Source organism: Staurois parvus, unplaced genomic scaffold (genome assembly GCF_062004578.1).
Source record: "Staurois parvus isolate SC_StPar_1 unplaced genomic scaffold, SC_StPar_1.0 ptg000027l, whole genome shotgun sequence".
NCBI lineage: Eukaryota > Metazoa > Chordata > Amphibia > Anura > Ranidae > Staurois > Staurois parvus.
Genome location: NW_028317823.1, coordinates 4,850,225 through 4,863,214, shown reverse-complemented (window position 1 = coordinate 4,863,214; position 12,990 = coordinate 4,850,225). Strand labels below are relative to the sequence as shown.

General features: G+C 42.3%; 1 protein-coding gene across 2 annotated transcripts in view; it reads left to right on the top strand.

Moving 5' to 3' along the window:
* Positions 1-12,990, top strand: part of LOC149471147 (putative N-acetylated-alpha-linked acidic dipeptidase) — a 103,637-nt gene that overhangs the window by 28,508 nt on the left and 62,139 nt on the right. For both annotated transcript variants that reach the window (XM_089656591.1, XM_089656585.1), the window contains exons 3-4: positions 4,664-4,850; positions 8,928-9,029. In XM_089656591.1, coding sequence (XP_089512717.1) covers positions 4,664-4,850; positions 8,928-9,029 — 289 coding nt within the window. The remainder of the gene's footprint in view (positions 1-4,663; positions 4,851-8,927; positions 9,030-12,990) is intronic.

Sequence of the window (12,990 nt, the reverse complement as noted above, 5' to 3'; positions counted from 1 at the left end):
TGGGAGATGAATTACTATGGGGGATGAATTACTATAGGGGGATGAATTACTATGGAGGGATGAATTACTATGGGGGATGAATTACTATATGGGGGATGAATTACTATATGGGGGATGAATTACTATGGGGGATGAATTACTATGGGGGGATGAATTACTATGGGGGGATGAATTACTATGGGGGGATGAATTACTATATGGGGGATGAATTACTATATGGGGGATGAATTACTATATGGGGGATGAATTACTATATGGGGGATGAATTACTATATGGGGGATGAATTACTATGGGGGATGAATTACTATATGGGGGATGAATTACTATATGGGGGATGAATTACTATGGGGGATGAATTACTATAAAAACTTATTGAAACTAAAAACAGTGTACCATCCTATGTATTTTCAGTTTTAAAAATGTGGCTCTCAAAATAAATTTCAATCGTGGTTTTGGCGAGATTTGGCTCAGTTGAAAAAAAAGGTTGCCCACCACTGGCCTAGGCTAAGTTAAGTTAGCCTCCCCCTCTTTCATTGCGGACTGCAGGACCATTAATAAAACGCAGCACAACTCACGCTTGCTCAGTAGGAAGCCAGCTGTGAAGCCGCAAGCAGTAAGTCGGCTTTCCATACTGAGGCTGGCCATACATTATACAATTTTCTTGTACAACTTTCCTTTAGATTTACCAAAACAATATGTAATAGGAGGTCAAAACTAAAGACTTTCATTTTAAATTATCGGTCTTTTTTTGTTAATAGCGCAAAAAAAAACCCCACAAAAGGTGATCAAATACCACCGAAAGAAAGCTCTATTTGTGGGGAAAAAGGACATAAATTTAATTAATGTACAGCGTTGCATGACCGCGCAATTGTCAGTTAAAGTAACGCAGCGCCATATAAAAAAAATGGTCTGGTCGGGAAGGGGGGTAAATCCTTTGGAGGGCAAGTGGGTAAAGGTGCTGGTAACCCTGGACGGGTAAGTGTCCTTTTAATAAATTTGTAGCTGCTGACTTAATTTTTTATTTTTTTTTATTGGAAGATCCGCTTTAAGGGCCAATTCACACTATGAGGTGCATTGTAAAATGTCATCGCAGGGACACACAGGAAACAATTGTTCCCTATGTGTCCCATTAACAATGCAACGCAGCCTAGTGCTGAGCTTCAGCATGCTGCTATAAAATGCAGACATGCTGCATTTTATCGCAGCCCACCGGCTTGAATCCCACTGCAACGTCAGGCAGCGCAACACTTCACACTGCCCGACATTGCAGTGACTGAAGTGTGTGTGTTTTTCACACTTCAAATCTGCTATAAAGAAAAAAATTGAATTGCGCACCACACAGCCCTTGCGCTCTGGCTGCTTAACAAACAAGCAGTGTAGATTCACCTGAAAGGACACAGAAGTCAAATATTTTGGGGTTATACTGCCACCTACAGGAAATAATTTTCTGTGTCTCTCAGTCCCTGCACACTTGACGCTTTTACAGCGGCTGTTTTTGGCTTTTGACGTTTTTTTTTCTACAGCCAATAAACCCCCCCAGCGTGTTATCCTATGTGCCCATGCATACATAGACTGTAATCAACATTTTTTGGCAGGGGTGTTTGTTGGCTGGAAAATAAACCCAGGACTAGTGGGTTTCTAGAGGAGATTTTCATCTGTAAAAATGCTCTAATGTTGAAAAATGTGGTAAAACACGGCGCTTTTGGACTCTTTTTGACCCCAAAAATGTTTTTTTGGTAAAAAAAATGCTAAAACCGCAAATGCGGCAAAACGCCGCTAAACATTAATGCAAAAAAGCTAAAAAAAGCTGACAAACTCACGTTTTTAACGTGACTGTACACAGCTAACTTTACCACTGTTATCAAAACGTCCCATGTGCATGAGGGCTCATAGGCTCAAAAAAAACAGAAAATTGTATACTCCCCTTTCCGTAATTTTCCTTTCCTGGTCCATCTTCAGCACGTCTGCCTTGCAGTAAATGGGTCATGGGTTCGATTCCTGACCATGGCACCTCCTGCATGGAGTTTGCATGTTCTCCCTGTGCTTGCGTGGGTTTCCTCCGGAGTTTGCATGTTCTCCCTGTGCTTGCGTGGGTTTCCTCCGGGTGCTCCGGTTTACTCCTACACTCCAAAGACATGCTGGTAGGTTAATTGGATCCTGTCTAAATTGCCCCTAATATGTGTATGTATGAATGTGAGTTAGGGACCTTAGATTGAACACCCCTTGAGGGTTAGGGACTGATGTGAATGTTCAATATAAATATATATATATATCCATTATATCCTGCCATGATGCGCCAGGAAAAGCCTTTTACAATGGGGGACAACAAAGTCATATCCTTTTGTAGGTGGTAGCATAACCTGAAAATATGACTTATGTCCCTCAATTCTGGTTGTATTCTGGTGAGTATAAAAATATTTCTTTTTTTCATTTTGGATATAGTAGAGAGGGTTAGAGCCCCTGTCAGGTATTTATTGCAGTCTGTGTCTCTAGTGGAGCAAGTTTACTTTATTTTCAGCTTGGACAAGCAGGAATGGGAAATCCCTCTAGTGGGGTCACAGACAAAAACTGTTGACCATGTTGATGTTACTGTACCTGATGTCATATCCTTTGATCTCTGCAAGAAGTGAGAAAAAAATATCCCAAATGGGGGCACGAATATAAATAAAAACCGGACAGAAACTTAAAAAAAAAAAAAAAAAAAAAAGCACATTTACCTTTTAAATGTTATTTTCCATACTATCTATATTTTCATTGTTTATTAAAGTTTTTTTTTTTTTTTTACAAGAATGTAGGTCAATGATTAGAGCACTCTGTAGGAAATAAATGTCTTTCCTACACATGTGCCTTTTATATGTGATGAGAGCAAATCTCCTAACATCTCATAATTACCAATAACATTCTGCTCCATGTGAGTCAAGTCGTCTTACCCGTAATTATTAACCGTCACGCAGGTGATGACTAACCGAACCAGACTAGCAATTAATGCTGGTAAATGAGCTGGGTGAAATGCATATGTTATTAAGCAATGCAACCTCATTCTGGGGTCAGAGCACGTAGAATGCCGTTAGTTGTCCTTTACTAATAAACAAGGATTCTCATTGGGATTAAATAATAAGCAGCTCTACTGACCGCAGGCGTGGGTCAAAGGTGTTCCTGAAAGCTCAAGGAGCCGCTCTCATCTCTTTTGAAGATACTGATCTAGTCTTTGAACGGTATCTCCACTTTCCTGGAGAAAAAATTTAGCAAATAAAAAAAAATAAATGTAGCATGTGCAATTGCTGTACACGCCATATTGTAATATGATGTTATTAAAAATGACCTTTCCTTTTCAATCTGCGTTCGCTTTAATTTTCTGTAAAATGCAATATGGCAACCGGGAGGTGTTCTGTACACAGGTGGTATAGGAAATGCCCCCTAGAAATGTCATTTCCTGCTTGTGTGATTGTTCACTAATTTTCCCAAAAGTCTGCGCTAAGATGCAAGTCTAATTTTAGGCATCCTCTGCAGCAAAAAATTCATTTTTGGTGAGGTATTCCCCTAGTGTTAAATGATTCTAATGGGGTTTTTATTTTTGTTTTTTTTTAAATAACAAACGTGTTATACTTACTTGCTCTATGCAATGGTTTTATACAGAGCAGCCCTGATCCTCTTCTTTTGGAGTCCCTTGGCGGAGGTCTTGGTTCCTCCCTCCTGTCGGGTGCCCCCAATAGCAAGCCTCTTGCTATGAGGGCATTCAAGCAGGCTCACTCCCGAACCACATTCCTGTAAATGGACATTGTCCATTCGCACAGATAGCATGGCTTGGCCCTGCCCCCCGCAATCTCTTTATTGGCTCACTGGCTTCAATTGAGCCAATAGTTCCCACTTCTGTGTGAGCCAATAAGGAGAGAGAGACCCAGGAGAGCTGCACATCACTGGATCGAGATGGGGCTCAGGTAAGCATAAGGGGGGGGGGGGCTGGGGGGGAGCTGTGCCCAGAGGGTTCTGCCTTTAGGACCACTTTAATCGCTTCTAAAGGGATGCAGACCCTGCAACTTGCAGCCCTTTATGGGGTTTTAGTAGCCGGGAGGCAGGGCGGAGTTTGTGACCATGTGACTGCCGTGATTGGCTGTCACAGTGATTACATGTTCAGAAAGTTCTCGATCGCAAGCAGAGATAGGGAGCTGTCCATTAGCCGCCGGTAGTTGTGCTGGGTGTATACTCTTGGCACAGTTCTGTTTTTTTGGGGTACGCATATATGTGGCCTCTCAGCCCACCCACTGAGAGGCTGCAGATATGCGCGCAGATGGCGGGAAGGAGTAACTCCTATTCAGATTCACGCTGCACGTTCACAAGCAACAGAGTTTGTTAAAATCTCTGCACGCTGACCTCCCAGAGGGAATTGTATTTGTCTCAACCTTAAATCCCCAAAAAAAAATAAAATAAATATATATATATATATAAATATATATATATATATATAAATTTATTTATTTCTCATCCCAATAAGACTATCTGTACTTGTCACAAGAAGCATTGTCCCACCTCTGTTGGTGTCTCTTATTTTTGGTTAATGCTTCAGGAGATGATGGTGCTTTGTAATATTAAATATTATTATTTTTCATTTGAAATAACTCAGGTATGCAGTCCATTATCCATTAACCAACTTTTTTTTTGCAGCAATTTCTCCCGTGTTCCCCACTTAGCCGGTACAGAGGAGAACTTTCTACTGGCCAAGCAAATCCAAGCTCAGTGGAAAGAATACGGATTGGATAAAGTGGAATTAGCATCCTATGACATTCTCTTGTCTTACCCAAATGAAGCAGAACCCAACTATATCTCCATCATTGATGAACATGGGACGGAGGTAAAATCACAGGACAACTCTGCATAACATTATAGCTATAAAACTCTATGTATTTAAAGAAATGGCCCATTCATAAAATGTAGGCCATGTTGTGAAGCCTGCGGTCAGTCACTTGACCCAGCAGAGAGTACTTTGTGATTGAGGGATAGGTCGCTCTCATGCTTTTTTGTTTCCCTCAGTCCCATTTATTTTAATAGCTCTCGGTTGGCTTCTAAGTCCTACAGCCAGCAGAGCACAAAATATGCCTATTTATAGTACAAAAGTAAGGGTTGTCATGAAAAAAGAACGGTTTGTATGATTTGCACAGTATCTCGAAAGGAAAGGTAATCCTCTTACTTTTGGAATACGGTATGAAATGAGACTTTTGAATACCTTCTGTCTTTGAAGGGGTTTACTGTACTACGCACTGGCTCGGTAGAGTATTTCGGGTTCCTTTAGTTTCTTCTCACCAAAACCTTTAAGTTACACTTTCTCATTGGTCCCCAAGCCCTACTCCATAGAAGCTATGGCTTCCATGTGCTGCATTAATGATGGACAACTAGCCTGAAACTTCTATGTGCAGTTTGCAACAAATGGATCTACAATGTTAAGCTGCATCTGCATTATACAACTACTGGGGTGAAATTGAATGGTTTGCATGGCTTTGTCCACCATTCTCAGACAAGGAGTTATGCCCTGATTTTTGGAATATGTGATGGAATGAGGCATGTTCTAAATGTTCAAGAAGGTTTTATTGTGCTATTGCCATGGTCAGGCTCAGAGACCAGTAGCTATAGCAGTAGAGGGGCTTCCACCGAGCAGCAGGATACGTATACAAGCAGATCACCCTGGTGGATGATGCTCACCAGAGCTCCTGATGGTAGAGATGGGATTTGCTGCATGTTGGTACCAGGTCATGGTCCTGAGGATCATCCCACCAGGAGGTGAACAAGATATGGTCCAGTAACAGATATAGCAGGTAGGGATCTGGCAGAAACTTAAATAGTAAAGAAGTCAAAATGTCTGTAACAGGTTGTTGCAGGATTGGATCAAGCAGAAGCATAGCCGAAGAACAAGCCAAGGTTGGTAACGAGTGGTAGTGAAGATACAGACAGAAGCAGGAGTGACAAGAGTGAGATATTGGCTGAAGAGAGCACAATAATCTGGCAAAGAAGTGCACAGGCATGGCTTAAATAGGAAGTTCAAGGGAGGAGCTAAGGGTTCACGATTCACCAGAAACAAGGTACAAGGCAATGTTGTCCAAGGAATTATTCAGGGAGCTGTCCAGAATTTCAGGTGGCTCAGAAAAGAGATACTGCCAGACACCGCAGAGGTTGTAGGTTTAGATCTGGGTCCATGACAGCTATGCAAAATAGCTCACAAATAATTAGAAAATAACTCTATTTCAGAGGATGCCTGTGATTTGAATTTAAGTTTAGTACAAGCTTCAGGGAAAACAGTGATTAAATCTCGTGACCATATATTTCTATTATTAATGATTTAATATACCGGTAACTTTTTATTCATTTTTTATTTCTGTAGCGCTTTGGAGGCTGAAAGCGCTATTGCTGTGACAGAAGTTGAGGTAGCCATGTTGGGTGCACTCAATAGAATATCATACTAGGGCCCATTTTAGACAGGAGCCAATTAAGCCACCCGCTTGAGGGTTTTGGGGCTCCAAACCCTTATTGGAGCCTGCTATTACTGAACAATGCACTTTTATGCAACATTTTCTTGCTCTAGGTTGTCACACACCGTACTGTATGAGTGCTTCCACCTACTATATATCCATAGAAAATAGAAAACTGAACATGCTCCCCCATGCTCATGTAGCAAGGCAAGTGCCCCCCTCGCCCCCAAACGCTCCACCACCACCACCAATTCTATTTTATAAGGGAATAGTGGGACATTCTCTCAAATCTTCATTAGGCAAACATCAGAATAGTTCACTTCTATGATCATTTCTTCAATGGGTGTCTATTCCACTGACCTTTTTAAATGTGACTTACAATTAATCACCAAAGAAATAAATGCAGACGATTATATTTAGCCTAGTTGATGGATAGTGGCTGGACAAGGTCTGAAAGTCTTTTTGATTTCACAAAGTTCCATTAAACATAAAATGCAGACTGGGCATATTTTCTAATTAACATTCTAAGAACATAAGTAGGAGAAGGAGAAAGCTCAACTAGGGTAAGGAATCTGCATTAGGAGCAATTTGAACAGATATTACTTAAAGCAAACTTACACTTGTATAAATCAATGAAATATGCCAGCAATTGTATCTAGTGCAGGCCCTTCCAGGGCTTTGACCCACCTTCCTCAGCCTACTGCACCTTCCTGTTGGTTGATAAGGTGATCCATTATAATTCTGGACCAACAGGAAGTCTCAGGTGGCCGGGCCTTGGCTTGAAAGCAGTATTAAACCCAAAAGCAAACGTATTCTATTACAAAATACCTATTCTTAGATGTGATAGCTGCGTTTGTTTTTTAGGCTTGCTTTCTTCCATTTTCATCTGGTGATCCAGCCAGTCAGTCTGTTGTTTTTTCCAAAGAACAAGCTCTCTTGAAGATGTATTCAGTTACAGGGACGAGACAAACCATTTAACACTGGCAGGGGTGCTTACAATGATCAATTTTTATGTATTTATTTAAACCTTTATCCAAAAAGCAACAAAGGGGTTTTCTGTAACATGTTATAAAGTTGTAACATGTTATAAAGTTGTAACTGCTTATAAAGTGTTAGATGATGTTTGCCTTCAGTTTGTTAGTGTATCTAAATCTGCTAGTGCACCTAACACTCCCCACCCCCCACATTGACAATGCTGCTGTCTGCTGTTCCCCTTCATTCAGAGTGGGGGCACTCTAATACAGGAGGTGTGTTACTGGTCAGATCACCAGGTGAAAACAGAGGGGAAAAAAGTCTAACAAAAGAAAACTGATGCAGCCGCCACATCTAATGATTGGTAAGCTGCAATATATTACATGTTTTGTTTTGGGTTTAATACCAGTTTAAATGAAAGGATATCTAAACCCAGGAATAAAAATGAAATCCTTTTTAAGATATCGTGTGGTGGCTGTATTACCTTCCATTTTTCAGGCCAGGTACATTTTCTCCATGCATAGAAAAATGCCTTTTGATCTTACCAAGGATTCAGTGTATTTATATCTCATACAATGTTACCAGTCTTCACATCTGACTTTGGTAAACTACAAACCACCTTCTCACTATATAATAGAGATGATGGAAGGAAGATGTGTTTATAGTCCAAATCAAAAGCAGGTTAGGGTAACAATGGTGCTCCATACACACAGTACAGTAAGTGAGCACATGCGGTAGCCCTCTGAGGAGCAATGAGAGGCGGATAGCTTTTCAAAGGGCATGTGACAGGCCATGATGATGCGTTACATTGCCCCTAAACTCTGGCATCACTGCACTGCATCCATCTACATTGCACCTGGTTGCAGCGCAGTCCCATTTACTTGAATGGGTTGCATTCAGTGGGTGGTACTGCTTGCCTAACGTAACAGGCAAGACCAGGGGCGGACTGACAACTCATGGGGCCCCCCAGGCAATAGGGGACCATGGGGCCCCTGTGTCCTCACCTACACTCAAACCACACCCAAAAAAGCCTATGAAAGGTACTAGGGACATCTCTTGGGGCCCCCTAGTGACCCTGGGCCCTCGGGCAGTGCCGAGTAACCAAATGGTCAGTCCGCCCCTGGGCAAGACCATTTTTGCTGTGCTATGATGCATACTTCCACGAATGTGTATTCACTGCATGGCTACCTTTTGCAGCTTACTGTATGTGGGGCAGGTGGAAAAAACACATCCCACACCTTGTTTTTACTGCCACCCCCCAGCTGCAAGCGTAAGCAAGATCTTACGGGCAGGATCACTAGGTGAAAATAAGGGAAACATGCCTAAAAACCGAAAACTAATTTAGCCACCACTAATGAGCTCCAATATATCACTTTTTTTTGTTTTTTGGGTTTTGATCCACTTGCTTTACTAAAGCTGTATAGGATTAAAGTAAATCTATAACTCCTTGGTATGGTCGCTGATTCTTTCTGGTATTTGTATTTGATCTTACCTAGTTGTTCAATACCTCCTTGCGTGAACCCGATCCTCTTGGATATGAGAATATAACGAATGTTGTCCCTCCATACAATGCATACTCTGCCCCTGGAACCCCCGAGGTAAGCAGTTTGTTTTTTATTCGTATGATTCTGTAACTCCTTCCAGGTTAGTTAGTTTTTTGTTAGACAGAGGCTGTGTAGCAACCTGGGGATGAGTCAGCCTGGGAGTGAGGTAGTGAAGTTATCTCAGGACAGGCTGGGAGGCTCTATCAGGTCAGGGCTTCTGGATCTCTCCAACCTTCCCAGAAACCTCAGAGCTTTATGGAAGAGGGGTGGAGGAGGTCCAGATCTGTATGTTTGAGGAACCTTGACCAATCCCTTGCAGGAAGCTTGGCATGGTGACCAAGGCAACCCTCAAATGTGGCAGAGCCCGGGGGGGGGGAGGTGTGCAGTGTTTGGTGGAAGATAGACTGAAGAGCCTGGGAGGGGGCCCCAGAGAGGGGAACCTACCTACAGGCAGGTTGCTGGAAAATAGGATATCCACTGTTTCAACGTCTCCTGGGGAGGACAGCCTGAGCAGCAGGGAAGGAGCCAGCCCAGTGTAAGTCCTGAAGACAGCCTCCAACCTACCAAGCTAATAGGAGAGGACAGTCAGAAGCAAGACCCAACTAGCTTCTCCTATGGGACTGTTCTAAATTAACAGCTTTTGGGCCCCCGTGACCAGGAATACCCCCAGACAGCTGGTTTAAGAGGAGGAATCATCTAGGGGCTGAGGAGGTACACCAAAGAGCCTTTGGTGCTCTTCAAGGAAAGAGACTGTTGCTATCCACATTTTTGTACAGTTGCTAAGGAGTTTGTCCTCAAGTTTTGTAGTTCTTTGGGCATCTCATATACCCCTAGACACCATCCAAGTTCTTAACCCCTTAATAAAATCACAAAACAAAGCTCAAGGACTGTTCTTTGACTCCATTGTGCAAAATGTGAGAAATGCATGTTTCCCGACCGTGTAAACCATAAGAGGACCCAAATCAATCCAGAGGCCCCTAAGGGGGTAGTGCTTCAGTTCTATAGTTTAGTATATTATATAAAACTCCATGTTCTGTGGTACATAGAGCAGCCTACCCAGCATGAACCGAATATTCCACTTCTGGACTTTTCTGTGTGACTCTTCTGGACTAGGGGGAAGAGTCGCATGAAGACCGCTGTCCCAATCAGCTGCAACCGTGGAATTCCCTACCCCAGTGCTGCATGCAACAAAGGGGTGGGTATGCTGCTGACATCATTAACCTAATATGACCAAATTTGTCATTGACCAAAATCAGTTCAGCTTGAACCCTAGTTTATCCTTACTCTTTACCTTGTGATTTAAAGCTTATATAAAGGCCAAACTTTTTTTTTTACTTTCACTTCTTGTCCTGGAGATAAAACAGGAAGAGAGAGCAAATCCCTTCTTTAAAATGTATTTCCATTTTTTTCATCCAAATTGGAATAACACTTTATATTTGTTACATGGCCCCATCAGCATAGCATAAGTGATTCTAAAGGCATAATTTAAAAAAAAAAATGTCTATACTTACCTGCTGTGTGCAGTGGTTTTGCAAAGAGCAGCTCAGATCCTCCTCTTCTCGGGTCACTCGCCGGCATTCCTTGCTCCCCCTGCTGTTGGATGCCCCCACAGGAAGCAGCTTGCTATGGGGGCACCCAATACTCTTCACAGACGGAGCCGCTGCTTGGCCCCACCCCTTTTCTCTTTTCATTGGCTTACTGGCTGTGATTGACAGCAGTGGGAGCCAATGAGAAGTTAAGTCCTGGGATAGCCTAGACAAAAGTGTACATCGCTGGATTGAGCAGGGGCTTCGGTGAGTATTCGGGGGGCTGGGGGTGGATACTGCACACAGAGGGTGTTTAAAAAACCTTCAGCCTTTACAACCATTTTAATAAAAAAATTGCTGGTTATCTTTTTAAGTGCTTTTTACTTGTTTAAAGGATTAACCTTTGAGAACATGGTACATGTTCCACTTGTTTTTAGGGTGGGACATGAAACATGCTTCCACTGCTGCAGCCACTGCCCAATTCCCCCCACTCTCTGACAGCAGTACAGGAAAAAGTACTAGCTGTCAGTTTTTGAAATCGGGTTCTGTAAATGAATGAACTACAAGTACTGACATCCTTTATGGATATCGGCTTGTAGTTCTCAGTGAACTACTATGGCGCTGTGGAACTTTATTCAGTCTTCCTGCAAGTGACAAACTGTCTACTTGCACAGGCATGCAGATTACCCTGACAGTCTACAGGAGACCAGCATAGCACCAGCTATCTGCTGATCGTTGGTGCAATGCTTTACAGGCTGCATTTAAATTTAAAAAAATGCAAAATTTTTTTGCCTTCAAAAAAAGGGGCATTTATTATTATTATTATTATTATTATTATTTATAATAATTATTATTTATTTTTTGTTTTTTTAAAGTGACCTTATCCTTTAAAAATACTTCCATGCTCTACCCTGCTTTTTAATGTTTGGCAGGGGCTGTGGAGAAATGTTTAAGGGCCAGTTCACACTAGTGCGTTGATCTGCATTTTATATTCAAATATTTTTATTAAAGGATTTTCAACATACAAAGAAATGTACGTTAACGTGAAAAAAAAGGTTCACATTCAGATATAACATTCGGTACATGTTAGAAAGGTCCCCACCAATTGGCTGGGGATGCTGTGGACTCGCGTCGCGCTTACATGAGAGGTATGTTCAGAATAAAGTGAACCATGTTGGAGTAGAATTGTGGTTTATATTGGAGAGGGGCAGAGGGGGGGGGGGAAAAAAAGGGGGGGGGAAGAAGGCACCAGTCAGACGTTTAGGTCAGAGAATGGAGTTATTTTGTAGTCATTTTATGGAGCAATTGGAGTTTTGTAACCATTGAGACCATTGAAATTGGAATTTCTGGTGTGAAGAATTACGGAAAGCTGCTCTTCTTTCCATCTCACATAGGAGGTTAAGGTCGGATAGGAGAGCTCACAGAGAGGGAGTTTTCGTGGATTTCCACAGTCTAGTGATATTGATTTTAACCGCTGCTAATATGTGGATAATGATGGTACGTGTGTCTGTAGGGAATTTGTCTATTCCTATGTGTAGGAGAGCAAGGGAGGGGTTTGGGGTCACAGGGACTCCTGTGATTGAAGAGGTCAGTTGAAAGACTTTATTCCAGTAGGATTTGAGGGATTTACAGGACCATAGTAAATATATTGTTGATCCTGTTTCTCCACAATGTCTCCAGGATGTAGGTGAGTGTTGAGGGTAATATAGTGCGAGTTTAACAGGCGTTAAGTACCACTGGTGTAAAATTTTCATATGTTTCCCAATGGGAACTACATTTAGAGGCTTTATATGTGATGTTAAAAGTTTTTTCCCAGGTGTGGGCTTATTGGCTGAGGGAGAATTTTCTCCCAATTGGTTAGAGAGGTAGTGTGAAGTGTAAACTGTGTTTTGGTTATGAGCGTGTAGAAGGTCGAGATTCCTTTCTTTGGATATTGTGTCTTATGAAAGAATTGATGTGCGGTAGTAGGGATTGTGAGTTTGAGCGGTATAGTCATTTTGTGTAGAGAGTGAGCTATTCTCGTGTAAGTAAAGTGTTCCTTGTCAGGAAGGTGGAATTTCTCCTGGAGAGTGGAAAATGAGTCTAAATGCTGCCGCCGGCGCCATCTTGGATCCCTGAGGTGATATCAGGGAAGAATTGGGTGAGCTTTCCCGGTTGTCCCGGGGTTTTTCTCCTGCGGGGCATAGCTGGGGAGGTCTGCACAGGAGCACCTGCTAATCGCTGTGGGGTTTATATCCCCTGGGGCCGGTGTGTGCAGCGATTGTGCTGGCGGGTGGACAGAGCAGTCAGAGAAGCGCACATGCGCCCCCCTTGGTCTGAATTTTAGCGTAGCTGTAAAATGCAGATCAACCAAAGGACATTTGAAAAACAATAATTTCCAATGTGTCCAATTCACACCATAATGCTGTGTTGACCTGCCTTGCACAAAAATGCAACTTGTATGCATTTTAGCATGACATTAAGCAGATCTAAGTGGATGTCAACACAAT